At 53.7% G+C, this 25,512-nt stretch overlaps 12 protein-coding genes across 12 annotated transcripts; 5 read left to right on the forward strand and 7 right to left on the reverse strand.

Moving 5' to 3' along the window:
• Positions 1-868: 868 nt before the first annotated feature.
• Positions 869-1,635, reverse strand: J4E85_004399 (uncharacterized protein; the record flags this gene model as incomplete). Its single annotated transcript, XM_051468657.1, has 3 exons — positions 869-1,217; positions 1,276-1,394; positions 1,444-1,635. 3 exons carry the CDS (start codon positions 1,633-1,635, stop codon positions 869-871), a joined length of 660 nt encoding a protein of 219 aa, XP_051326872.1.
• A 1,712-nt stretch (positions 1,636-3,347) lies between these two features.
• On the reverse strand, positions 3,348-4,052 carry J4E85_004400 (uncharacterized protein; the record flags this gene model as incomplete). The annotated part of the gene is made up of 1 exon (XM_051468658.1): positions 3,348-4,052. The coding sequence occupies one exon, from the start codon at positions 4,050-4,052 to the stop codon at positions 3,348-3,350; it is 705 nt and encodes a 234-aa protein (XP_051326873.1).
• Positions 4,053-4,650: 598 nt separating this feature from the next.
• J4E85_004401 (uncharacterized protein) lies at positions 4,651-5,166 on the forward strand (the record flags this gene model as incomplete). The annotated part of the gene is made up of 2 exons (XM_051468659.1): positions 4,651-4,713; positions 4,792-5,166. The coding sequence occupies 2 exons, from the start codon at positions 4,651-4,653 to the stop codon at positions 5,164-5,166; spliced, it is 438 nt and encodes a 145-aa protein (XP_051326874.1).
• A 424-nt stretch (positions 5,167-5,590) lies between these two features.
• RPS11A (ribosomal 40S subunit protein S11A) lies at positions 5,591-6,270 on the reverse strand (the record flags this gene model as incomplete). The annotated part of the gene is made up of 4 exons (XM_051468660.1): positions 5,591-5,817; positions 5,908-6,112; positions 6,171-6,201; positions 6,254-6,270. The coding sequence occupies 4 exons, from the start codon at positions 6,268-6,270 to the stop codon at positions 5,591-5,593; spliced, it is 480 nt and encodes a 159-aa protein (XP_051326875.1).
• Positions 6,271-6,527: 257 nt separating this feature from the next.
• J4E85_004403 (uncharacterized protein) lies at positions 6,528-7,606 on the forward strand (the record flags this gene model as incomplete). The annotated part of the gene is made up of 2 exons (XM_051468661.1): positions 6,528-6,692; positions 6,746-7,606. 2 exons carry the CDS (start codon positions 6,528-6,530, stop codon positions 7,604-7,606), a joined length of 1,026 nt encoding a protein of 341 aa, XP_051326876.1.
• A 401-nt stretch (positions 7,607-8,007) lies between these two features.
• J4E85_004404 (uncharacterized protein) lies at positions 8,008-10,255 on the reverse strand (the record flags this gene model as incomplete). The annotated part of the gene is made up of 4 exons (XM_051468662.1): positions 8,008-8,100; positions 8,155-9,287; positions 9,336-9,731; positions 9,784-10,255. 4 exons carry the CDS (start codon positions 10,253-10,255, stop codon positions 8,008-8,010), a joined length of 2,094 nt encoding a protein of 697 aa, XP_051326877.1.
• A 2,030-nt stretch (positions 10,256-12,285) lies between these two features.
• On the reverse strand, positions 12,286-14,167 carry J4E85_004405 (uncharacterized protein; the record flags this gene model as incomplete). Its single annotated transcript, XM_051468663.1, has 3 exons — positions 12,286-12,836; positions 12,899-14,034; positions 14,082-14,167. The coding sequence occupies 3 exons, from the start codon at positions 14,165-14,167 to the stop codon at positions 12,286-12,288; spliced, it is 1,773 nt and encodes a 590-aa protein (XP_051326878.1).
• Positions 14,168-16,837: 2,670 nt separating this feature from the next.
• On the forward strand, positions 16,838-18,332 carry OLE1 (stearoyl-CoA 9-desaturase; the record flags this gene model as incomplete). Its single annotated transcript, XM_051468664.1, has 2 exons — positions 16,838-17,020; positions 17,073-18,332. The coding sequence occupies 2 exons, from the start codon at positions 16,838-16,840 to the stop codon at positions 18,330-18,332; spliced, it is 1,443 nt and encodes a 480-aa protein (XP_051326879.1).
• Positions 18,333-19,582: 1,250 nt separating this feature from the next.
• On the forward strand, positions 19,583-20,752 carry J4E85_004407 (uncharacterized protein; the record flags this gene model as incomplete). Its single annotated transcript, XM_051468665.1, has 2 exons — positions 19,583-19,873; positions 19,991-20,752. 2 exons carry the CDS (start codon positions 19,583-19,585, stop codon positions 20,750-20,752), a joined length of 1,053 nt encoding a protein of 350 aa, XP_051326880.1.
• A 182-nt stretch (positions 20,753-20,934) lies between these two features.
• On the reverse strand, positions 20,935-21,457 carry J4E85_004408 (uncharacterized protein; the record flags this gene model as incomplete). The annotated part of the gene is made up of 3 exons (XM_051468666.1): positions 20,935-21,051; positions 21,174-21,248; positions 21,353-21,457. The coding sequence occupies 3 exons, from the start codon at positions 21,455-21,457 to the stop codon at positions 20,935-20,937; spliced, it is 297 nt and encodes a 98-aa protein (XP_051326881.1).
• A 527-nt stretch (positions 21,458-21,984) lies between these two features.
• Positions 21,985-23,329, reverse strand: GAL7 (galactose-1-phosphate uridyl transferase; the record flags this gene model as incomplete). Its single annotated transcript, XM_051468667.1, has 4 exons — positions 21,985-22,244; positions 22,294-23,071; positions 23,126-23,177; positions 23,229-23,329. The coding sequence occupies 4 exons, from the start codon at positions 23,327-23,329 to the stop codon at positions 21,985-21,987; spliced, it is 1,191 nt and encodes a 396-aa protein (XP_051326882.1).
• Positions 23,330-23,679: 350 nt separating this feature from the next.
• J4E85_004410 (uncharacterized protein) lies at positions 23,680-24,675 on the forward strand (the record flags this gene model as incomplete). Its single annotated transcript, XM_051468668.1, has 3 exons — positions 23,680-23,764; positions 23,825-24,371; positions 24,426-24,675. The coding sequence occupies 3 exons, from the start codon at positions 23,680-23,682 to the stop codon at positions 24,673-24,675; spliced, it is 882 nt and encodes a 293-aa protein (XP_051326883.1).
• Between the last annotated feature and the right edge of the window lie 837 nt (positions 24,676-25,512).

Raw genomic sequence — 25,512 nt, forward strand, 5'->3', positions numbered from 1 at the left:
GATCGTTAAATCCGTACTTGAAGGAAGCATTGTGGGATATGACGATGATGATAAAGACAAAAAGAATAAATGCCTTTACGAGAAAGACATCGTGATGGAAGCGTTGAGGTCCTTGCCAAAGTGGACTTTTAGGACGAGTGAAAGATGCTAGGACGCCCATGTTTAGAGGTACTTTGGTAACGCGTAGCTGAAGCTGTGGAAGGATCTCGGGAGTGCAATATATCAATACTAAAAAAATGAGATGCGAGGTTGAGTAGATGTCTTCTCACTATAAGTACCTCTACGTAGCAAGGCGCAAAAGAGAAAGTTGATCAACACATGGGTCGCCTTATCGTGGCGCGTACCTTCAACGCAGGTCCCGTATCTGTGCACTTGACGTCTCAGCCTGATGATCACCCCGCAATTCCTCGACTATTTCGAAGATCGACTCAAGGGGAAAATAGCTGGGTTTTGTTGGTTGGTGTCGAACACAGCCTACCATGCCAAGTTCGGGCTGTGTTGCCGGTCAAGCATAGGTAGGTACCGTACCGTAAGCGAGGCGCGCCACTAGAGGAAGATGTGTGAAGCTAGCTCGTGTACGCAATACAAAAGAATTACGCAATCATCGAAACTACTTTCGCAAGGTGAAACTGAAACGAGGGGTTATTCGTGATATTGAATGCTCGATTGGAGCAACAGCCTACGGGCCGATATGCGGCATTTCATGCAACATTCTGGCCTGAAAAACCCCATATACGTCCACTCCAACACCACGACATGGTGGTGACAGATCCAGTGATGATGTGCACCGTTGATGGCATCCAGCTTGTCTCAGAGATGAGAAGCCTAGTTTTCAAGATGAACACCTAAACATGCGTTAGCCCGGAGATCAAACTCGCAATTGCACAAATGGCTTACTATCAACATTGTTGTTGTAGATCATGTTGGTGTTGTTGTTCTTGAGGTAGCAGTTCTGGTCAAACCAAGTAACGGCAACGCATCCTGTGGTAACAGAACACACGTCCACACATTTGGTCATGGACTCGGTTGACTTGTAGGCGATGTCGCCACCATAGTAGTCCCAGTTACACTGTGCAATGAACGGCTTCTGGTTCGCAGTGGTGTACCTGCACTTGTCATCGGTAGGGCAGTCGATGACGTCGGTGCATGTCGAGGAGCCAGGCGCGGGCTCTGCGATGGTCGGGCCCTTGAGCTGATTGCCGGTGGACACGTTGGTTCTGCAGGATGAGTTGGAAAGTTGTTGGAAATAGATGAACGCCTTAGAGACAAACTTACGCTGGCCGGGCAGTACCCTTGGGGTTGCCCAGAAGGTAGCAGAAACTTCCCTTCATGTTGAATGCGACGCAATCCTTGTGTCGAGAGCAAGCATCTGCGCAGTCGACGAATACATCGGCCTTCAAAGGTGTGAATAGTATTCTAGTCTTCCTCGGGATTCTAACGTACCTGGGCGGAGTCGATGATGGGGCCGTTGTAGTCGGTCGCACAGGTGAGCTGGAATACAGCACCGTTGGTGGACGTAGATACGCAACCGTTCCAGCGAGGGCATGTAGGTATAGCGGGGCAGTTTCGCATCTGGCGCGGAACCAGTGCAGAAAGTGCAGCCGTCGAAGCGATGAGTGTATAGTGCTGTGGCATGGTCAGTATAGCTCATGGAATCGCGCATGTAGCCCCGAAATCGCTGCTTGGTTACAGATCCTGTATTGCGGCTTGTCCAGGAGTGTTGAAACTCTGATTTGAACGGAAGATATGCGGCATGGCTACAGAACTGGACAATTGTGACTTACCATCTTGAATGGTGGTGAGGGTTGGAAGGAATGAATGAGTGAGTATGAGCCGGAAGAGAAAAGGGTGGGATGAAGAGATATGGGCTACGGAGAAGCCTCAGACCGTATCTGTCTTGCGGTTGAAGCTAATAGTGATGCGGGCTTCGTGACGAAGAGTGTGGGGTATTTAGAACTGATACCATGGTCCGGTGTCGCCTACAGCAAATGACAGGTCTTCGGATGTGAGCGATAACAACGACCAGACCCTGACATGTTCTTGTGATCGTAAAAGCTTATATTCTCCAATCAACGAACCTCGTGGGCCTCCACCACACCCCAGGCACATGAGCCTAGACGCGATGTATCCTTATAATTGCAACCGTGCAGCCAGCTGCACTCATATCTTCTCCACCGGCTCTCCAAGAATCCACGTGCCGTTGCCAGATAATGTACCTGGCCTGGTATAATCCAAAGTTCTCCCATCTCTTACATAAGCCCACCGGAAGTACTCGTTGATTCCACTATCAAGTGGCCTGCGCCACTCAAAAGAAGCTCCACCTAGCCCATCATCGTAGAACGCGCGGTCCCGCTCAACATCATTTACTAAGACACTTATGCCGTCAATTCCGACCGGGTGTGCTTCATACCGAAATGTCGCGACCAGCGCCTCGGTACCAAAATTGACGGTGGCGTCCGCTATCTTGGGAACCACGGAGTTGAACTTCGCATCAGCGCGAAGTGCAGCAGAAGTCTGCAAGACAGAGTCAAAGTCCCAGCGCGCTATTCCATTGACGAAAAGACCCAACAGAATGCCTTGGTACAGTAAAGACGGTCGTGTTTGCAAACTCGTGCCCGGCAGCAACAATATCGCGAGGATGTAGTGGTGGATCCTTAGATTTACGCCTGGGATAGTCAAGCAGACAATGATTCCAAGAATGAAAAGTCCATACAAGCCGAGGTAGCGGAGCAGGCGGCCTTCGAGCCAGAAGAAATATACTTGCCCTACAATGATGACCACCAGCACCAGAACGATGATTGCCAAGGCTAGCTTTGCCCCGGGTTGTTGTTCCAGATCGTGCGAGGTAAGTCGAGATATCGGTATCCAATCAAAAGTATAATTTGAAAGTGCGCCAATCCAGAAACTGGAAAGCCAGAAAAGTGCTTTCTCAAAATGAGCAGTCATCCCAAGTAATGACCTCTTCACGGTAGTGGAGTATATGACAACGGCCACGAACATTGCCGGTAAAAGTCGCTTCGCGAACATGGACAGATGATCCGGAAGAACAGTAGTGTTTCGGGAAGACGCTGACGGTGGGTCGGAAACAAAGCTCACGTGGGCAAAAATAAGGCTGAAGATCGCAAAGAAGATCTTGGGTGACGTGGTGAAGATAGCAAGCGCAGCAGTGACGAGGAGTGAAACAGGAAGCAAGGCTGACCGAGGGTCGGAAGCGGAGTGGAAGCTATCGTCATAGCCTACGGAAAAGGCAAGCGGGAAGTACGAATCGAAAGGCAAGGATTCGATGCCGTGTCGCTTAGTACTGGCGAATTTGTCATGCTCACCAACGAGAGTAATCCGACCAGAGCCTACGAGGATGAAGATAACATGTCAGTATATGTCTTATACACAGTTCGTACGGGCAGTTCCTTACCACCTTTCCGGCCATCCACAATGCCAGCATGGATCGCGGATCCGCAGATGAAACTGTCTCCACGGTAAGATCCCGTACCGATGACAAGCGGTCGGTAGTTTACTTCGAGAGGTCCAACAATGTGCGGATTCAAGATCTGCACGTCGCCGCACTTTGCTGGACACCGGAAGGCGAATGAATGGTTGCTGAAAGGGCGGCAATTGATCCCATCGATTCCGCATTCGTTCTTTCGTTTCCAGAGCGTGTCTACGCAATCGAGGTTGATCACGCTATTGCCATCCCCATCGCGAAGCGGTAGTTGTGCCGTGAGAAACCACATGAAGATGACAAGCCACAGCAGTAGCACAGCAAAGAGCCAGATGGGTTTATTGAACCCGTGTGCTTCCGTCCATTGCGCCGGATACGCTTGGATGGCTGGGAAGACTGGCTGAATGGACTGGATGCGAGGTGGCTCTGGACCGCGCAAGAAGCGAAGGAAAGCACGTCGGCCACTACGCGCAGGCAACGCGTTGTCTTCGAAGTCCATCTCTTCTCTTGTCAACAGATGGGCTTCTTCGTCTCTGGCAGCTCCGGTAAGAGGATGGTTCGCGTCATCTTCAACGTCATTGTCGTTCGCACCGCTTTCTAACGAGACGCGCATGATCAGCTGCAGCAAGTTGTATATGCATAAGAAATGTAATCATTGACAATAGACATTGTCGTATGCGATGAAACATGTTGAATGATCAACAGCTCCATTTTCTCAAGGTGCCTTATCGATAACATATCTCACTCAGTGCTATCTGCCCAGGTGGTGTCGGGCACCCTTGTCTTTTGGAGAGAAGGTCAAATGACTTTGCAGTGTATGGTCCTATCTCGCGTCGTTACTGCTTCTGGTGACCTCATTGTATTCAGGTACTGTCACACGGCTGACCTGACATGGGAGGCACGTCGTACACCTTTGGCTAGCCTCTCAGGAACACCCACTTCATCATCACGTCTGCGGTTATTGCTTTTGTACCACAAAGATCGATTATAAGACGCCAAAGCCATAAGTTGCGTTTGCTGCCATGCTTTTACAATAGGTCTATGCCATGGGTTGAGGTATGATTCGAGGCATACCTCCGCCACGAGCACAGGCCAAGACCCTTAGATGCCGCTGGTTCTACAGAAGGCCGAACATTTGCCAAACACAACACTAGACGTGCGCACGCGTTGACGACTTGGCCCACCTTCTAAGCAACCAATTGCTCGCCATTATGGACGCGCTACAATCCTATCTTCCTCAAGCGGAAGGCTTACTGCCCAAATGGCTTCTATTTGTATGTCCTGTTCTCCGCGCTTGCGATTGTCATTTCCATGCAGTCTCTCATCGTAACACAAACTAACAATTCTTACAGGTCGCCATAGTCTCTGTTGGCAACAGCCTCCAATGCTACGCCACGCTCTCCTTCACTTCGCGCGTCTACAACCCTACAGCAATTGATCCGCCCCCTACCACGCCGAAACACGTAACCGCTCTCTCGTCGCGCACATTCGGAACATGGACTTTCTTGACGGGCATGGTTCGACTTTACGCGGCATACAACATCAACAATCCGAGCTTCTATCAATTGGCTTTGTGGACTTATGCTATAGCCTGGGGACACTTCATGAGTGAATGGTTTGTGTATGGAACTACAAGATGGGGCAAACCATTGGCTGGACCGGTGATAGTCGCAACTTCAAGTTTGATCTGGATGTGGATGCAGTGGGATTTCTACGTCAAGGCCTAGCGTGGGGGGGCTGGGGAGTATTGGGTATCGAAATGGAGGTAGTGATGTAATGTTAATGTGTACAAAGACGTGTTCATTCGGTGTCTCTTCTCACAACTTGAACCAGGGACATGTCATAGTACAGGAAGACGTGATGTTATGCAGACACTAATCGCCAGGGCTCCCAATGCAAACACATGTACCAAGATCCATCACGCTGCAGCATGAACAGCAATGGACTTTTGACCCGCCTCGGGGCTTGTTTGACCACTCGAGGACTTTCATTGATCGTAGCTGAAGAAACATACATGGCCCATGGGACTCCGATACCTCAATCCTTGATGCCGAATTTTGACGACTATATCGAAAGCCGTCACACTCCGCCTCAACCAAGTTTCTTTCCGTTGCTGATCATGAACCGTTACACCATCCTTTTTCTATGCACTTAGAACTTGTTGAACTGCTTAGCAGCCTTTCCCTTTCGGGGGAGGACACGGAGGACGTTGAAGCGGACGGTCTTGGAGAGGGGCCTGCACTGGCCAACGACGACCTGGTCACCGGGCTCGACACGGAAAGCGGGGGAGACGTGTGCGGCGAGGTTCTTGTGGCGCTTCTCGTAACGGGAGTACTTGGGGATGAAGTGAAGGTATTCACGGCGGATGATCAAGGTGCCTGTAATTCGTTAGTTCTTGCTGCCCATTTCTTTCTGATATTCCTGTTGCGGCCTGGTGTACGCGCTCCGAGAATTGGGCTAACACGTACGGTGCATCTTGGTGGACATGACAGTTCCGGTAAGGATACGGCCACGGATGGAGACCATGCCGGTGAATGGGCACTTCTTGTCGATGTAGGTACCCTCAATGGCGGTCTTGGGCGTACGGAAGCCCAGACCAACGTCCTTGTACCATCTCCTGGCGCGGGTGTTCTTGCGGGGTCCGCCGACCTTGTGGTTGAGGAAGATGTGAGGCTATCGCATCGCATTAGTATCGGACGTGCTGGGGGCTCGCGAAATGGGCGTGTAGTACCTGCTTCTGGAAAGCGCGCTCCGACTGGACACTATTTCGCAATCAGTATGTGTCGAGAGTATTCGCAGTATCGCACAACGTACGTGAGTTCGGTCGCCATGGTTGCGGGTCGGGTGGTATTGTCGAGCTTTCGGTGTTGCTCTAGGATCGCAATATTCGATCGCTTGTGTGGAGAAAGGTTCCTCCGGTGCCGAGGGCTAGCGCGACCCTAGTGGCCCAGCCTCGGCAGGGCCCAGAGCGAAGCCGCGAGATTGTCGCGAGGGCTAACGGAGTGTACGAACTTCAATGTTGCAGCCGCTTGCAACTGCTCCTTAGCTTTACCAACCCACTTTCTGGCCCCTCCCATATTTGCTCTCCATGGCAGGCATACTCGAGCCATTCGGTGTTCACATCGACGCAAGCAACTCGTTCGTGCAGGCTGCTGTCTATGGCTTCCTGCTCGTAGGCGTTGCATCTTTCGCAGCACCTGTCATTAGCACCATTCGAGTTCTTCTCAGCTTGTTTGTGCTGCCAGGTAAATCTGTATGCCCCTCCAAACATTCCTGACCCTCTCGGATGTTTCTAACCCCCACCAGCTCAGCACATTCGGACCCCGCGGCACCTGGGCTCTCATAACTGGTGCCTCTGACGGCATTGGCAAAGAGTTCGCCCTCTCCCTCGCAGCCAAGGGTTACAACCTCATCCTCGTCTCGCGTACGCAATCGAAGCTCGACTCCCTCTCCGCCGACATCACGTCCAAGTATGGCCCTAAGATCGCCGTCAAGACGCTGGCTATGGACTTCGCGCAGAACAAAGATGCCGACTACAACAATATGAAGAAGCTCATTGACGGTCTCGACGTCAGCATACTAGTCAACAATGTTGGCTTGAGCCACAGCATCCCAGTACCATTCATCGAGACACCCAAGCAGGAGATGAACGACATCATCATGATCAACTGCATGGCTACTCTTCGTGTCACACAGCTCGTCACCCCCGGCATGGTGTCTCGCAAGCGTGGACTCGTCCTCACCATGGCTTCCTTTGGCGGCTTCTTCCCTACACCCCTTCTCGCGACCTACTCCGGCAGCAAGGCTTTCCTACAACAATGGTCCACCGCGCTGGCTTCCGAACTCGAGCCCCACGGCGTATACGTCCAATGTGTCCAGTCTCACCTCGTCACCACGGCCATGTCCAAGATCCGCAAGACGTCTGCACTCGTTCCGAACCCCAAGCAATTCGTAAACGCTACACTAAGCAAGATTGGAAGGAGTGGAGGTGCACAAGGCGTAGCTTTCACGAGCACACCGTACTGGAGCCACGGACTCATGCACTGGTTCCTTTCGCGCTTCTTGGGTGAGCGCTCGGATACTGTTGTCAAGGTGAACAGGGGCATGCACGAGAGCATCCGGAAGCGTGCCCTGCGAAAGGCCGAGAGGGACGCTAAGAAGCAGTAAGCTATCCGCTTGGTGGACCTGTCTTCTGAACCACATAACGAGTCAACTCGGATCTCAACCACGTGAGACGCTGCGGAGCAGCATGGAAGTGGGTGCTTTCGTCGAGCTCCACTGCACATCGACGCAATGTCTAATTGCGCAAGGGAATACCTTTTTCGCGATCTATCAATATATGTAGAGACAAATTTCGGGGATCAAGATTCACACAGAATAAGCATTTAACTGAAGACCCCTGCGCCGTGCTATAGCAACAAGGATATAACTACATCGCTTTCTCCATACTAAGAGGATATTCCGCCAACTCAATTCATATAGTCATAGGAAAATTGCAACGATGCCAAGCATGTTGTTCAAGGATCACGCGAAGTATCCTTCAACTTTTTGCTTCTGACAAGACGTCTTTAAGAAGACTTGCCGTAGGCCTGGTCAACTTCCTTCTGGTACTGCTTCAAGATACCCTTGCGGTTGAGCTTCTGTGCGGCAGTGGTGAGGCCCTGTTGTAATGTCAGCACTCTGTAGACTTTCTTCCATGTTACATAGGTACTTACGTTCTGTGGTGTCCACTCCTCGTCTGCTAGCACAACACCCTCAATCATCTCGAATCCAGCCAGACCACCCTTTTGGCCAGCCTGCTGCAATTGCTTGAGCACTGCAGAATTGATCTTCTTGTCGTGAACAAGTTCCTCGAGGTGGTCACCCTGGACACCCTCTGCGGCGGCAATCTTCTTTAGTTGCGGTTCGGTGGGCACGATGATCGCGACAGGCTTCTGGCGATCTTCTGCAGCGTAGACGCAGATGTTTGCGACAATGGGTGCGGAGCGGTAGACAGACTCGAGCTTCTCGAGCGCAATGTACTCTCCAGCAAGTGTCTTAACCAAGTTCTTCTTGCGGTCAATGATGCGGACTTCACCGTTGGCGTTGAACTCTCCAACGTCACCAGTCTTGAACCATCCGTCGTCGGTGAAGGCCTCCTTGGTCTCCTCGGGCATGTCCAGGTAACCGTCTACTACACCACCGCCACGGATCCAGATTTCTCCCTGAGGCGGGTTGTTGGTGGAGAAGTAGCCGGCATCCGCGAAGTCGACAAGCTTCATCTCGATTGAAGCAGGCATCTCACCGAGGGCGTGCTCGTTCCAGGCCAAGGGGTCCATAAGCGCACCCATGGCGCAGGTTTCGGTCAGACCGTATCCGCTGATCATGGGTGTAATGGCAATGGAGATGAAGCGCTGCGTCTCCTTTGAGATGGGTCCACCACCGTTCAAGCAGATTCGAAGTCTACCTCCGGTGGCTTCCTTGACCTTGTTGAAGACAATGGCATCGAGAATACCACTACCTGGCAGTCCAGAACCAAGGAGGAAGCCCTTAGCGGCGAACGCTCCCCAGAACATGTTGCTCTTGACAGCGCCTCCCGCCTCAACCTTGTTGACGATGCCCTTCTTGATGGTCTCCCACACCTGCGGTACACCGACCATGACGGTTGGCTTCAGCTCACGGATATCACCAGCGCAGTTGCGCACGGACTGGTCCGAGAGCGTCCTGATGGTTCCGTAGCCCATGGTACCACCCCAGTAGAGCACGGCGTTCTCGAATACGAACTCGAGGATATGCGCGGCGGGGAGGTAGGTGATGAGAACGTCGCCCGGTCCGAGGTACTTGCCTACAATAACATCGACACCAGCAACTGAAAGAGGTCAGTACTTCGTTTAGATGTTCGCAGCAGGAGACTTACTAGCAGCGATGACGTTGCGGTGCTTGATCATGACTCCCTTGGGGGTGCCTGTAGATCCAGACGTGTACATGATGCAGGCCAGATCGTCGGCCTTGGGCGGGATAGGCTCCGCAGGGCTCTCCTCGCCCAACTTGACCAGCTCGTCGAAGCTCATAACCTTCAAGTGCGGGTGCGCCTGGGTAAGGGTATCAATGTCCTTCTGCTTGGGGTCGTTCTTGGTGCAGTATACGACGACCTGGACGTCCTTGGCCTCCTTCATTGGGTTGACGAGCTTGGGTAGCAGCTCAGGGTCGGTGAACATGACCTTTGCGTTGGTCTGAAGCATGGAATGCCTGAGACCCTCTTCTCCCAGCGTGTCGTATGCGGTAACAATGGCCATGGATTGGGAGATGGCACCTGCAAGCATGATGAGTTACTGGTTCTTGTACGGATACACGCGACTGCTTACCGTGTGCGGACGCCAGCCATTGCATGCTCGTGGCGGCGAACAGGTGCAGTCTGTCTTGCGGGTTGAAGCCCAGCGACTTCAAACCCGAGCCTACTGCGAGCGCCATCTTCTCAAACTCGACGAAGCTCTTGTACTTGTACGGGCTGAGCTCGAAGTACTGCCACTTCTTGTCGACTTCCTGCTCCTTGCCATCGACCATCTTCTTGACCTTCTTGGTCTCCTCATGTATGTTGACGATGCGACGCGCACCGACTGCCTTTGCATTGCCGTACTTGGCGGCTGCGTGTCGCAGCACGTCGTACAATGTCTCTACGTTGTCGTGGGGCTTCAGTACCAGACCGTCTTTCGCGGCCAGGTTACGACGCGGCACCGTCTCGCCCTCGATCTTCTCTGCATTCGCAGCTTCGCACGTGTAGGGCCCCGCCCGGTGGTTCTTGGCCTGGGGCATCAGCTTCTTGAGGTCTTGCGGCATCTTGGCGGCTCTGGGGTGGGCGCTGTCCAGAGTGACGACCGTGTGTGATGGGGGTGGGTATGTGTAGGGGTATAGGGCAAAGGGTATCACAAAAAGTGCAAAAAGCAGCGAGAGGGTATATGGAGAGTGTGTCGTCGCCAGCGGGGAACGGCGGATGTGATGAGGTTGGTGTGTTGGGAGCTTATGCGCTTGTTATGCTTTCCCGGTCGCTAAATCGACGACCTGGCTGGGGTGGCCGAGCTTCTTGATGACCTCACTCAGCCACCGCAAGCTCTGGGCACCTGGGGCCAGCCGCTGCTCCACTTCTTTTCTGTCGAACGAGATGCGACTGAAGATCGACAGCGCAGCACACATCGCAAGGTCTGCCAGGTCGTCTCAGCCTCCCGCCGTCGTGTCCTGTCGACGTATTCTTCGCGTTGGAAACCTGCTCGACCTCACGCCGTCGTGAGACGCAGTTGAGTCGGCCTGCAGCTGGCCAAGGAATCCGGAGACTCTTCCAAGACGCGCAGCTGTCTCCTTTTGACGCTTTCGCTCCGTTGCCAACCTTAACGCAGGTGCAAGGATCGAGCGGATAATCGCAGGCCGCTGTCGCCTGAGCGTTGCCAAGATGCGGAGTCTCACAGAGATTCTGGCAACGGGGCCCATCCTGGACCCTGAAGAAGGTGTGTAAAACGCCCTGGAGTACACGAATGTACTCATCGAATCACACCCTCATGCTGGTCCTCGGCTCAACATATTGCTGTGTCGTTGCGATTCGCTCTCACGTACGCCCAATGTGGAACATGTCGCAAGACTGCAAACAAGTCATCATCGATAGGTTACTCATCAAATCACGCAGAAGCCTTCGTTGTCTTTTCGCAAGATATTCCTTCTCGGTCTCTTGGTTTCATCGATGAGCCGGCGGCAACTCTAGATCTCAGCGTGGCGGGCCATGATCTGGTCATTCACCACTCAAGAGGTCTGCTGACTTCCAGTCGTAAAGAAGGGACGACCGGTGCCGGTAAGTAGTTCTGTGTTTGCCATAATTTTCTCCGGGGTCGCGCGTTGCCCCCTACGTTCCCCATTTCAGTTGAATTTGACCTCTCATGCGGGCTCCTACAATAGCATCTCAGCTATAGTGGCCTGGGTTGGCCATACAGGACTAGTAGATAGCCGACCAAATTCATTGCAATGAGCACTATCACGCTCTACATGCCATACTCCGCTCCGCTCCCGCCAACTAACGCCTAAACAGTAGTGTGGAAAGTCACCCCGTTGTTCGCAACATGGATCGCCTCCCCCACAAATTTCCTCTTCACATCCTCTCTTCTCACACCCAGCTCCAGCATCCTCGAGCTCGGCGCAGGCGTATCCGGTATCGTCGCACTCTGCTTAGGTCCCCTAGTCGCAAGCTACACAGCCACCGATCAGGACTATGTGCTTAAACTGCTACGGCAGAATATCGCCGAGAACCTCGATACCGTCATACCGGCAAAAAGAAAGAGTGGGAGAGGAAGTAAGAAACAGCAGGGTCAGATGAAGGGAGAAGAAGGAGGTGGTGGCGATCGCATCACAACACTGCAACTAGATTGGGAGACGGATGCAACTTCTCGTCTCAACCCCGTGGACATGATCTTATCGTGCGATTGTGTCTACAATGAAGCTCTGATCGAGCCGCTCAATACGACATGTGCTGCAATATGTAGGTTGAAGAATGACAAGGATGAACCAACACTTTGTCTTATTGCGCAGCAGCTGCGCAGTCCCGAGGTCTTTGAAACTTGGTTGAAAAGTTTCCATCGGTATTTTCACGTCTGGCAGGTGCCTGATAGGATGCTGGGTGAGGGATTGAGAGAGGGCAGTGGTTTTGTGGTGCATATCGGTGTCGTAAGATGACTACTACCATCTTGGGCTGCAGCACAAGGGTGGCAATTGGTGAGAAGGAAGAAGTGACTTCGTAATGTAAAATATAAGAAGACTATAACGCCGAGACATTCATCCAGTGTGAAATTCGCTTTTCGTAAAACTCAAAACCATGCATCAAACTGCGCTCAAGCAGCCTTGCTAGGCTCAATATCCGAACTTGGTCGTCCCTCAACATCAGTGGCTCCCTTCTTGACCCTGGCCCACTCTTCCTTGTCCGCTGGCTCGTCGACTTCATTCGCAGTCAACTCCGGTGTCTCTTCGTCCTCAATCTCCTCTGGTAGGACAAGGTTAAGTACGACGTTGATGAAAGCAACAACAGCGAAACCTGTCTCGAGGATTAGGATGATAGCGTTGTAGAAGCCCTGAAGTGCGTGGTTCGGTCCATCGTAAGTGAAGACGTGATCAAACCAGTCTGGGACCATGGTAGCGCCAAAGCCCAGGGTGAATCCTGCAGTGAGGATAAAACGGTTGCGGCGAGTGAAAGACATCGTGCTGATGATTCTGATACCGCTAACAGCGACGGCGCTGAAGAGGAAGGTTGTCATTCCACCGAGAACTGCTGAGGGAATGGCAACAAGGGCCGCCGCAAACTTGGCGAAGATGCCCATGATAATGAGCCAGAAGCAGCAAGCGTAGCCGGCCTTTCGGTTCGCACAGCGCGTCAGAGCAATGACACCTAAAGAGAGGGGTACGAAGTCAGTACTTGTCTCACATGCAGTTCGTACATCGGGGTCTTACCGTTATTCTGGGCGAAGGTGGACATGGGAGTGATGGTGCACAGAGCTGCAATCATGCCGTTCAAGCCATCTGCGAGGACACCACCTTGAATTCGGGAATCGAACATCTCGCCGTCGACTTCAAGGCGCGAAACATCGCAGGTAGCGGTGATATCACCAATGGCCTCCATAGCGACGACCATGTAGACTGCTAACAGAGGGAGCACTATTGGTCCGTATACAGAGAGCTTGAATGTGTGGACCCAGATAAAGGATACAGCCGGTGCGGCATCGATGGTGGACTTGTCAAAGTAGCCTGTTGCGCCTGCGATGATGCATCCGACCAGGAGTCCAACGACGACAGCGGTAGACTTCATGATAGGCGCGCCAAAACGCTCGCAGATGATGATGGTGATGAAGACACTGAAACCGAGACCGATGAACTCAGCGCTACCCCAGGGAAGAGGACGCGGTGCATTGATGTTGGGGCACAGCTGAAATAGTCCAGTTTCGGGACGAGATTGGCAATCACCCGAGCCACCAGCCCAGTTTTGAAGTCCAGTTTCGATGAGATGAACGCCAATGAGCAGTACAGTTGGACCGGTGACCAGGGGCGGGAAGACCTTTTTAAGGATACGCGGACTGGTGAAGGACATGCCGATTTCGAGCAAAGCGCATACAGCGCACGTACCGAGGATAGCTCCGTAGCCGTCCGGGCAAGGGAGTCTTGTGCCATCCGCAGCAGTCGGGCAAAATCCGGTCGCGTACATCTGGCTGAGGGCACCGGTCGCCACGGGAATAGTCGCAAAAGAAGTTCCGACGACAGAGATCAGGCCGGTTCCGATGTAGTACGGGGTTTTCCAGATATGGAAGCGCGTGATCTGAATCGAGGACAGGATTCCGCAAACTACGAGCGAGGTGGAGACGAGGTAGCGTTGCTCTTCCGAACTGAGATTTGCGGCGTTTGAAAGGATGATGGGCGGTGTTATGACACCTGCTAACATGGCGAGTGCGTGTTGAAATCCGAGGAGAAGAGCTAGTAGCACTGGCATACGGTCATGGAGACCGAAGAAGGGTGCAGCTCTTCGCTCCTTCTTCATGAATGGCAGGTTTGGTCGGAACAGAAAGGCGTAGTCATAAGTACCAACCAGACCATCTCTGTTGAGTATGTTAGATGAGATTTTGATTGTGACAAAAGATCATACTTGGTTGTAAAGGCCTTCATGGCGCGTCTTGCTTGCTCTCCAAAGCTTCGCTTTGGCGTATGGTCGGGACCGATCCTGTCTGCCATGGCTGCTTAGAGACTCTGCAATCCAGATGCGTGTCCGAACAGAAGCAGAGATGTCGAGATTGAGCCGGATCTTTGTATTCGGCCGTTCAACCTCCGATAAGGAAGATCCTGATAAGATTGGCGAGGTGGCTGAAGATACCCAGTTGTACGGCCAGTCGCAGGATCAGACGTGCCTCTTGGTCGACTAAGGGCTGTCGCGTGCAGTGTAGCGCGCTACCGATGACAGGCTCTCGAAATGCTCGGATGGTAGTCTTGGAGTTCGATATGCGGGGAAGTGACGTGAAGATGGCGAACCTTAGTTCGAGTAGGAACGTTAGTCGCTGTGCAGTAGAGTGACGGCGTGAACCCAACGAGCTACTTGCTCATCTATATAGAACATGTGGAGAAGGAGTATTATCTCCTGCACCAACCTTAACGATACACAATTGTTCCTCCACAACGTCCTAGCCCCGAATCCAAGGCCACTCACGGACCGCCAAAGATTGGAGCTGGCCGAAGATAGTCGTGAGCCGCCGCGAATAATTACCCTTCTCCACGGCAGATTCGTCGCTACGGCGCGCATTTCGCAGTGGCAGAGGGGCGACACCCGCGTATGTGCTAAAACGATCGCCTGTACTGATAGGTAGGAAAACGGTGATTGGCTGTTGGGCGAATGTGTCCACTTGGCGGGCGGACCACTCCGACGATAGAGGATGGGAGATATTGCAGGAGAGGCCTCCCACACTGTACTGGAGGAATGTGCATCTAGATCTGAGTCCGATTGCTGTCAGAAGATCCTGTTCGCCGGTTACCGATGCAGCGGTGCTGAGCGCGTCCATGCTGGGCGACTTGGTGTTCTGGTTGGCAGCAGCCGGTGATCGGAGCCTCGCTGAGACCTACCAAGAGAGACTGCGCAGGACTACGTTGATTCCCTCCACAGCTTTCCAATTCAAAATTCCAGCAACTATGTACAGTACCATCGTAGGTCATTGTACTTCCTTGTGTAGAGCAAGTGAGTACGTTCTAGGTAGAATTTCTGGTTTTTGTAAGTCTCAAGAGTTGGTCTCTGGCTGATCGTGTTTCGGTTGCAGATGACAGAACATGAAAGCACTGCTAGATGGAAAAACATGTACTGTGCCGACGTGGTAGGACGTAGAAGACAGCGAAGAAGCAGTTATTTCATCAACGAAACGCAGCGCAAGTTCTGCCACAGACTGCGCCTTGGCAAGGGTCAACGAGGGCTACGCAGTCAGGGTGCCGCAACCAGCTTTTGCAAGAATGGCTCGTCATAGCTTGAGCGCACGCCAGCAGTTTGCCTTCAGCCCTACCCGTTAGGACGTTGGGACGACCGTTGACCTTGTGGCATGAGAATGAGACGACACGGAGAGGGCAGCGGGTGTGACGCAACAGATTCCGGGAGCCGAGGTGAGCAAACGCACGTTGATTCGTAGGCTGTTGCATGCTATCGACGTCGCGATGGTGGGCGCGCGTCTTGACTGATATGGACGTGTGTCTGTATGGGCTGGAGACAGGCAGAGCAGGTGTTGAGGAGGGCCGTTTCCCAATCGAGCAGAGCTTGCGATGGCGCACCAGCACCCAGCACCCGAGCTTGGAGCGTGCCGGGGAATTTGCGCCAGCGGAAGAAGACCCTTCACGGTTTCCACAACGTTGTGAAGCACTGACGATTTTCTCCAAGCACAAGCGCCATCGAAAAAGTCATGGACGTCTGAGACCCACTGGGCATCCAAGCCGAGCACTTTGCCACTGCGTGAAACATGTCGTCGCAGCCTACGTAAGGCTGCAGAAGACTTGGGTAGGGCGGATGCAGAGCGATATCAACAGTTTCCCAACGAACGTGGTGTCGCGTCTGCATCCGGCTCACGCTTCGTCGACTGCAGGCGTGGCCCAGCGGGGCATCAAGCGGAGAGGACAGCTAGCGAGCTAGCGATGACGAGACGTGTGGCCTCACCACGGCGTGAGGTTCTATGCCCGCCTGGGCAGTGAGGCATCCTTCTCGCCGGCTCGCGCTGCCGGTCGTCTGCACCAGACCGCTCTTTGCGATCGTCTTCGCGACGTCGCGGCTAGAAGCAGCAGCCGGGCCATGTGTAGGAAATAGGGCCGCCGCGTGTGGGATTAATCAGAATCTGGGGAAGGTGGCGGCCTGGGATTGCTGGATATTCTGCACGTCTGCGCGCGCACCGCCACCCAGCGACTGTCTCGATGCCGAGATCAGCACGACGTGCCAGTTAGGCCCGAAATTTTCTCGCGCTGTTGCAGCCAGCGCCGTCCCTCGTCCTGTGCGGGACCCTGAGACAGCGGTTAGTGCGGCGCGCTAGGCTGGCTATGACCAAAGTTGCGGCGATTGCTGGATCTCGAGCGACAATGCAAGGTCCCAGTCTTTCGCTTACACGCCCGCAGAGTGTTGGGATTCAAGACTGTCCCGCCGCCTTATTAACACGCTCGGCCGCCCGCTGTCTCTGCCTCCCCTCATCCTCCCTCCACTGCTCCTTCCCTCACATCTTCTACCCCGTCATTCACTTGATCGTGGTGAAGCTTTCCATCGTTGCTGGAGCTTTGTACTCACGCCGGAGGCTGACCGGAGCTCAACTTTTTTGAGCCGCTAGTTGCTTCCCGTCGAATTTCTTCGACCGCCCTCGCTTTACCTACAACCACCCTACCCACCTCCTCACCATGCCTTCCCACCAGCCTACCGCCGGCATGATGGCCGTCGACCCCGAATACGTCAAGCAGCCGTCTCCCATGGCGAGCACCTCGGAGCCGAACCGCAATCCCAAGTACGACCCTAAGAAGCCACACATCACCGAAACACCCATCACCAAGGCCAACTGGTACAAGCACGTCAACTGGCTCAACGTAAGTTTGCTCTTGCCCCCCAAATCAGAGCCATTGGCTAACACGGGATCAGGTCACCTTCATCATCGGCATCCCCCTCGCCGGTTGCGTCGCGGCTTTCTGGACCCCTCTCAAATGGCAGACCGCCCTCTGGGCCGTCGTGTACTACTTCTGGACTGGTCTCGGCATCACCGCCGGCTACCATCGTCTCTGGGCACACAAGTCCTACAACGCCTCCCTCCCACTGAGCGTCTTCCTCGCCCTCGTTGGCGGCGGTGCTGTTGAGGGCTCCATCCGCTGGTGGAGCCGCGACCACCGTGCCCATCACCGCTACACCGACACCAACAAGGACCCCTACAGCGTCCGCAAGGGTCTTCTCTACAGCCATCTTGGCTGGATGGTCATGAAGCAGAACCCCAAGCGCATCGGCCGCACCGACATCACCGACTTGAACGAGGACCCCGTCGTCGTTTGGCAGCACAAGCACTACATCAAGGTCGTCATCTTCATGGGTTTGATCTTCCCTTCGGCTGTCGCTGGTCTCCTCTGGAACGACTGGAAGGGTGGCTTCATCTACGCCGGTATCCTCCGCATTTTCTTCGTCCAGCAGGCTACCTTCTGCGTCAACTCCCTTGCCCACTGGCTCGGCGACCAGCCCTTCGACGACCGCAACAGCCCCAGGGACCACGTCATCACCGCCCTTGTCACTCTCGGTGAGGGCTACCACAACTTCCACCACGAGTTCCCCTCCGACTACCGTAACGCTATCGAGTGGCACCAGTACGACCCCACCAAGTGGTCCATCTGGCTGTGGAGCAAGCTCGGCCTCGCCTCCAACCTCAAGCAGTTCCGTGCCAACGAGATCGAGAAGGGTCGCGTCCAGCAGCTACAGAAGAAGATTGACCAGAAGCGCGCCAAGCTCGACTGGGGTGTTCCTCTTGAGCAGCTTCCCGTCATCGAGTGGGACGACTACGTTGAGCAGGCTAAGAACGGTCGCGGTCTGATCGCTGTCGCCGGTGTTGTCCACGACGTCACCGACTTCATCAACGAGCACCCCGGTGGCAAGACCCTCATCAAGAGCGGCATCGGCAAGGACGCTACCGCCATGTTCAACGGTGGTGTCTACTTCCACTCCAACGCCGCCCACAACCTGCTCTCTACAATGAGGGTCGGTGTCATCCGCGGTGGATGCGAGGTTGAGATCTGGAAGCGTGCCCAGAAGGAGAACAAGGAGGTCAACATCGTCAAGGACGAACAAGGCAACCCAATAATCCGGGCGGGTAACCAAGTTACCAAGGTCGCACAACCTATGCTCAGCGCCAGCGCGGCCTAGAGTATTCTTCATTTCCATTTAGCGATGCCCGGCGTTTGGGATGCCTTTTCGTTTTGTGTAGGCATAATTATGTTTTCATTTCACAGCGTTCGCTAGCAAGCATCATGGAGACGATGCTCAAACACTATTAGACGGCGTATGTTTGTAGCCTTTGATGAGCACAAGCTTTGAAAAGTGAGCTTTACGGTCTAAATCAAGAATGATATCCATTTACACTTCACATTCCATCATTTGCTGTCGTGACTGCTCTTTTGTAATGTCTGATCGTTATCGATGTTTCCTTATACCACAGCTATGTGTTCTTTCCTGATCTATTTGACACCAGTGACTGCCTGCTATGGTCAAGTGGACCGTGCCTCCGCCGTGTCAACAAGATGCAACGCGATTCCTGACACCCAACTCTACACAGCGCCGAGCTACGATTGATCGCGACTGCATTGCCGTCATCGCGCCGTGACCGTAATGGCGTCCCAACAACCTAGCGATGCCCCGCCATCAAAACGCCGCAAGCTTGATGACGACTCCCCGAGCAGAGAAGTCACGAAGTCCGACCATCATGCAGGACTCAACAAGCCAATCAGCCCACCATTACCGCGGCGCAAAAGCCCCGAGCCACCGTCATTTACGCCGACTTGGAGTTTCGATGGAGTACCGAAACCAGCATTGGCGTCGGGACCAGCCAAACCAGCTACACCACATCATGATAGCGACAGGACCGGGGAACCACGATATTGCCCTTCGCCAATACAGCTGACGAAAATCGAGAAGCTGCCGGCACATCAGAATGTCGATGCTGTGTGCTTGTCGGACTTGCTCGGTGATCCGTTGATTAAGGAATGCTGGAACTTTAACTTTCTGTTCGATTTAGACTTTGTCATGTAAGTCCCGTAGCTATCGCCGAGACTAAACGCAGCTCCCGGCTCGAGTCCTGATGCTAACCATATTCAGGCAGCACTTCGACAGCGATGTGAGAGACATGATCAAAGTCAAGATCGTGCATGGTTTCTGGAAGCGGGATGATGGTAATAGGATCGCCCTACTCGTGAATACTCTTGCCCGCACAGTGTTGATAGGAGTTGACAATGATCCAGGAAACAGCGGAGCGGTATCCGAATATCGAGCTTCTGAGCGCCTACATTCCGGATCCGTTCGGAACTCACCACACGAAGATGCTTATCCTCTTTCGCCATGATGACACTGCACAAATCATTATCCATACAGCTAATATGATTTATCGCGACTGGGCCAACATGACTCAAGCAGTATGGAAGTCGCCTTTGTTACCTGTTTTGGTTCAAGCAACGCCATCCCAGCCAGACTCTCCTCAAGTTCACCCTATTGGGAGCGGCGAGCGCTTCAAAGTTGATATCCTCCGATATTTGAGTGCATACGAGAAACGATTGAGAGGACTGACTACGCAACTTCGGGACTATGATTTCTCAAGTATCAGAGCCGCGTTCATTGGAAGTGCACCATCACGACAGAAGCCCGCTGCAGTTAGCCCTTCGGTAACCTCCTTTGGGTGGCTAGGATTGAGGGAGGTGCTTTCTAGTGTTCCTGTTACAGGATCCAGAGACTCTGTGCGCCCTCATATCGTGACGCAAATCTCCTCTATAGCGACACTGGGTGCGGCGCCCACATGGCTCTCGAACTTCCAGTCAGTGCTTGCATCCCATTCGGCAACAGCGGTAGCCAACTCCGGTGAACAGTCACCCTCCTCGACGCAAGCCTCATCTTTCTTCGCCAAACGTGAGTCCAACGTAGGAAAGTCGCGAACTCCTAAGTACAGTGTCATCTTCCCAACTCCAGAGGAAATCCGGGGTTCTCTTGACGGCTACGCATCTGGTGGGTCAATTCATTGGAAACTTCAATCAGCGCAGCAGCAGAAACAACTGGAGTATATGCATCCGATGCTATGCCACTGGAGTCACGCGTCTTCTTCGTCCTCGAATGGTCCAGCAAGACAGGAAGCGCATCGTGGCTCTGCGGCGCCACATATCAAAACATACATACGTTTCAGTGACGAAGAGCACAAGACTATCGACTGGGCAATGGTGACGAGCGCAAACCTGAGCAAGCAAGCGTGGGGCGATGTGGTGAACAAGAAGGATGAGATCTGGATACAGTCGTGGGAGGTAGGGGTTGTTGTCTGGCCTGCTTTGTGTGCTCAGACACAGGAGGAAGTCATCATGGTTCCTGTTTTTGGGGAGGATATGCCTGGTCCTGAGAGTCTCAATGCTCTTGATGATAGTAGCAGCGGAACGGCAGCTGAAGAGAAGAAGACGACAGTCGTGGGTTGCCGCATGGCATACGACTTACCACTTCGTTCTTATACGGCTGATGAGAGGCCTTGGTGTGCTACTATGCAATACATGGAGCCAGACAGAGAGGGGCACGCCTGGGCCGGCTATGGACGTTGAGCTTCGGTACTCAGATTCCGTACCGAGCGCATGCAGGCCCTTGCATTTCCGAAGCACATGTACTACACATATGTCGATGAGGCACTTCTTATCGTTGATCCTTATAACAATATATAGGCGATGGTATAACCATAGCAATACTTAAATCGCACATGAGTCTTGCCTTGATGATCCACCCGCACTTAGTTGTCGTGCTTGGCCAACAGCTGCTCGCCCAACTCGACGTACTTGTCCTCGGCCTCCTTTTGGGTGGTACCGGCGTCAACAACCTCCTTCCACTTGTTGTACTTGGCCTTGCCCTAATCATATTATCAGTTATTGTCCTCGTACGTTTGTTGGGATTGGACCGGTATGTATGGCTGGCAGGCGGTACGTCGTGAAGGAGGATACGAAGGTATAGGAAAGGTATGCAGAAACGTACAGCAAGATCGAACATGCCAGGCTTCTTGGCCTCGCTGAAGTCCTTGCCCTCTGCTACCTTGGCGTACGCGTACAACTAGAATTCACAACCGACTGTCAGCATCTGGACTTCGTGTGGTATATAGCGGATATACGAGAAGGGGAGAGAGTGCGGGGGAGGGTAAACAAGAAAACGCGTACGTGTAGCTGCTCATCGTTGCTAGGTCCCTGCTTTCCAGCGGCCTTGAGCTTCTCGCCCATGGCGCTGACCTTTTTGTAGGTCTCGGTGTACTTGGCTCCAGGCATATTGGTCTAGAGTCCTGCTGTTAGCTTCTTGTCTATTACTCCTGTGTCCAGACCGTAGGGTAATCTTACGGTGGTAGATGTGTTTAGGGAGGTAGGTGGTGGTGATTGTTTGTCGGTGAACTAGTTGAAGGAGAGCTTGCTGCCGAGTGGTAGTAGCGCGGGGTCGAGATCAGGTTCGCACGATCATGGTGGGGCAGGGCAGCATCCGCGGCATGACGTTTTTAGCGGGACACAGCACATGGTACGGTTGCTCACGAGGCCATATGCACAGTATGTGATACAGTTGAGATTGAACGTGTATTCGAGAAAAGATAATGTAATGCACTGTTATGCCTGCCAACGCCGCTGCAGCACTCCGCTTTATGCAACTCTCTACCTTTATCGTGTATCGTGTGTCGTCTTCTTGGGTATCTACTCTCCCATCCCCAATAGCTCGTGCACTTAGCATGTGACTAACCAGGCTCACAGTGTGTCGAATGGTCTATGTGCATGTGAAAGCAAAATTGAATAATAAACGCGCCGGGATCTTAGTGATCCCCGTTTACGCCGTTGGTGTCTGGCGAAGATGCAAGGTTCTTGCGGTAAAGCTCACCGTCGCACGCCCTAAGACGCTCTGCAGCCTGCTCTGGGGTGATGTCGCGCTGAGGCTCGGCCATCATCTCGTAGCCAACCTGGAACTTGCGAACGGTGGCGCTTCGCAGTAGTGGGGGGTAGAAGTGAATGTGGAAATGACTGGACTCAATCTCGTCGGCTGTGCCAGTAAGGGGAGCCTGATGAAGACCCATGCCTTCAACCTCGTTAGCCATGTCTCTCTATTATGACTGTTTTGGACTTACTGTAGGGGAACTGGGTCTCGAACAGGTTGTCGTAGCGCCTCGTAATTTCCGCTATGCACTCAGCCAACTCCGCTCGCTCCTCCTTAGAGAAGTCTACCAGCGAGCGCTTGTGTTGCTTAGGAACAATCATGATCTCGAACGGCCAGACTGCCCAGTAAGGTACACCAGCCCAGAAACTCGCGTTTTCATACACAGTGCGGGTCTTTTGTGTTGACTCCAGCTCTGCATAATCGACGAGCATATGAGCGCCTCCATTCTCTTTGCGATATTTGCTCAACTGCACCAGCTCCAAGGCGGGCTCTTCCGGTAGGGATGTGGTCGTCCAGACCTGGCCGTGTGGGTGGGGATTTGAGCAGCCCATGGCCGAGCCTTTGTTCTCAAAGATCTGCATATACCGATACTGAGCATTTGGAACTGCGAGAGTGCCTTGTGATAGTGGTGGTATAGTAGTGGCAGACGCAAGCTTGGCTAGAGGCGACTTTGGGTCCAGATGTGCAACGTAAATGTTCGTCCAGGTCTCTATTATGGGGACGATCTCCGCCGGCGACATGTCGGCAAGAGTGAGGTTGTGAGACGGAGAGAAGCAAATGACATAGCACTTTCCAGTGACGGCCTCGGCACGGAGTAATCTAGAAGCGAGAGATCCGTCCTTGTTGTCAGGGTTGTACTCTTGCTGCTCTTCCATAACGGCACTGTAGTCGTTGACGAAGACAAAAGTGTTGTCGAACTTGGGGTTGTGCTCGCCATTTGCCCGCGTGTTTGAAGGGCATAGATAACACTGGGGTTGATTAATTTCGGAATGTTATTAGACATGGTCCGGGCGAAGGGATACCTTTGGATCATAGTCTGGGAGGGTTGTCTTGGACGGCGACTCTTGCATGCCTCTGTGGGTTTTCAGTAAGTCGTCCCGTGAGCAGTATCGCTGATATGCTTACTGCCATGGTCGCTTGGTGCGGTGGGGAGAGACTAGTATCCAGCTTCCTCGCAGGAGGTTGAAGCGCCTGTGGGAGATGTCGTTCAAAACGGGGTCCGTCATGATGGCCGAAATGTGCGTGGAGTGTGTCTAGGGCGGACGATGGTGGTTAGGTGTATATATACCGCGTGCGAAATACGGCGAAACGGCCGCAGGGGCAGTATGCATGGCCGCGAGCTAGACGGTGGGAGTGACGCCCGGCCAGTGAAGGGCTGCGCGCTAAGCCGCTCAAGCTTTCCCCGTTGGCGGGATGCTAGCCGAGTCGAGTAGCGCACCCTCAGGCGTGACATCTGGAGGCCCCGAGAGCTTGCGCGTAGGCTTGAGGACAGCAGAGCCTCTCCAACAACCCACGATAGCTGCCGATTGGAGCATTAGCCCGCGACCCGTGAACGCAGGGTTTTCAGTTTTCCACCATGGCGGCAATGATGCCAAGTGCCGCAACTAGCAACCCCTATGACAGCGACGCCGTGGAGCGTGACCTGATTGACCCGGACGATGGTGCGTCGCATCCACACCTGCCTGCGCGACGAGACGGGCGACGAGGCTAACCATCACCAGCTACCCTCGATGACCTCGACGATCCTCTCCAGGGCACGTCGGACCGCGCGCCGCTGACGGGCAACATCCAGCGCGACCCTGCGCAGACGCAGTCGTACCTGACGTCGAGCATCCCCGGCGAAGACCGCCGTGCGCCCACAAACACCATCGACGAGACGGTATGGGACACGCTGTCCCGCGACATCTTCGCCATCTGGGAGAAGATGAAGCAGGTGCTGTACCCCAAGTACCTGCTGGGCGGCATCATGCAGCGCGGGGGAGGCATTGGCGCCGCAGAGCGCGGCGAGGCCGACGGCTTTGGCGGTGGGCTCAGGAACATTGCAGGGCGATGGCCGGACGCAGATGTTATTCTGCAGGGCGGCATGAGCGAGGGCCTGCGCGACTGGGACCTATGGGGCCCACTCATCTTCTGTCTGCTGCTGAGCCTGTTCCTCTCGTGGGGAGCAAAGGGCGACCAGAAGGACCTGGTCTTCTCCGGCGTCTTCGCCATGGTCTGGATAGGCGAGGCAGTCGTGACGCTGCAGATCAAGCTGCTGGGAGGCAACATGTACGTCCCCTCTGCACACCTACCTTACGCCTTTGACATGCTAATCGTGTCCAGTGCCTTCTTCCAGTCCATCTCTATTATCGGCTACACGCTCTTCCCGCTCGTCATTGCCTCCATCCTCAGCGCCGTTGGCATACCCATGATAGTGCGCATCCCCGTCTACATCGTTCTCATCGCCTGGTCGCTAGCAGCGGGAGTGAGCATCATGGGCGGCTCTGGAGTCGTAAGGAACCGCGTCGGCATCGCAGTATACCCTTTGTTTGTATTTTATGTTGCTCTGGGCTGCCTGTGCTTCATCAGCTAGTGCAGCATTGTTGTGCATGCAAAAGTGTTTGGCTGGGTATCTGGCGTTACGGACAAGCTGTAGAAATAGCTATTCATGAGCCTCACAAATCCATTCCAATACAATCAGTAGTACTTATTAGACGTCTACAGTAAACTTGATGTTCATGTCCCAAGTAGCGGTAGACGCTGTTGTTGCTGCTACCCGTGTTCATGATTAGCCGTCTGTCTTCCCCACTTCGTCATTGGTCTTTGCAGCGACAACACACTCGACCACGACCGCCGACTGAAGCGCCAACACTCGGCCCCCTAACCGCTCAACACACACGGCGCGCCTTGTCTGCATTCCTCTCGTTGCAGTCGCGTTCTGGACTCGACGGTGTAATTAGACACTGTTGCATTCGGCGCATTGTAGTGGAAATTTGGTACTAGAGCGCATTGACCGACTCCACTAACCACAAGGCCCATCTGCTCTGCTTCCGTCCGCTCGACAATCCAAGCCTGCAGCTCATATCTGCACCTGTTTTCCGACATCGTCTGCCCGCCGCACACTCAACGAGCCATCACGCTGCATTGTCCACCTACAAGGTCGCCACTAGCCTCGCGGAGCACCACCTCTGCGATTGTCCCTGCCGTCGACCGCAACTTGGTCTTCACCGCGGAGCATAGTTACTATTGTCCTTATTCAAGCTTGCACTGTCTCAATTCACAACCTCAAACCACACAGGCATTTCAGCGACCGCCCAAGAACTGCCTTCTCACGCACCAACGTCTGCGACTCCTACTACTACTCTGCTACACCATCCACCAAGCGCACTCCCAACATACCCCACGCCTGGAACACAACCCGTCCTGCACC

The sequence above is a fragment of the Alternaria conjuncta genome (assembly GCF_024043145.1).
Source record: "Alternaria conjuncta strain BMP 0040 chromosome Unknown scaffold_6, whole genome shotgun sequence".
Taxonomy (NCBI): domain Eukaryota; kingdom Fungi; phylum Ascomycota; class Dothideomycetes; order Pleosporales; family Pleosporaceae; genus Alternaria; species Alternaria conjuncta.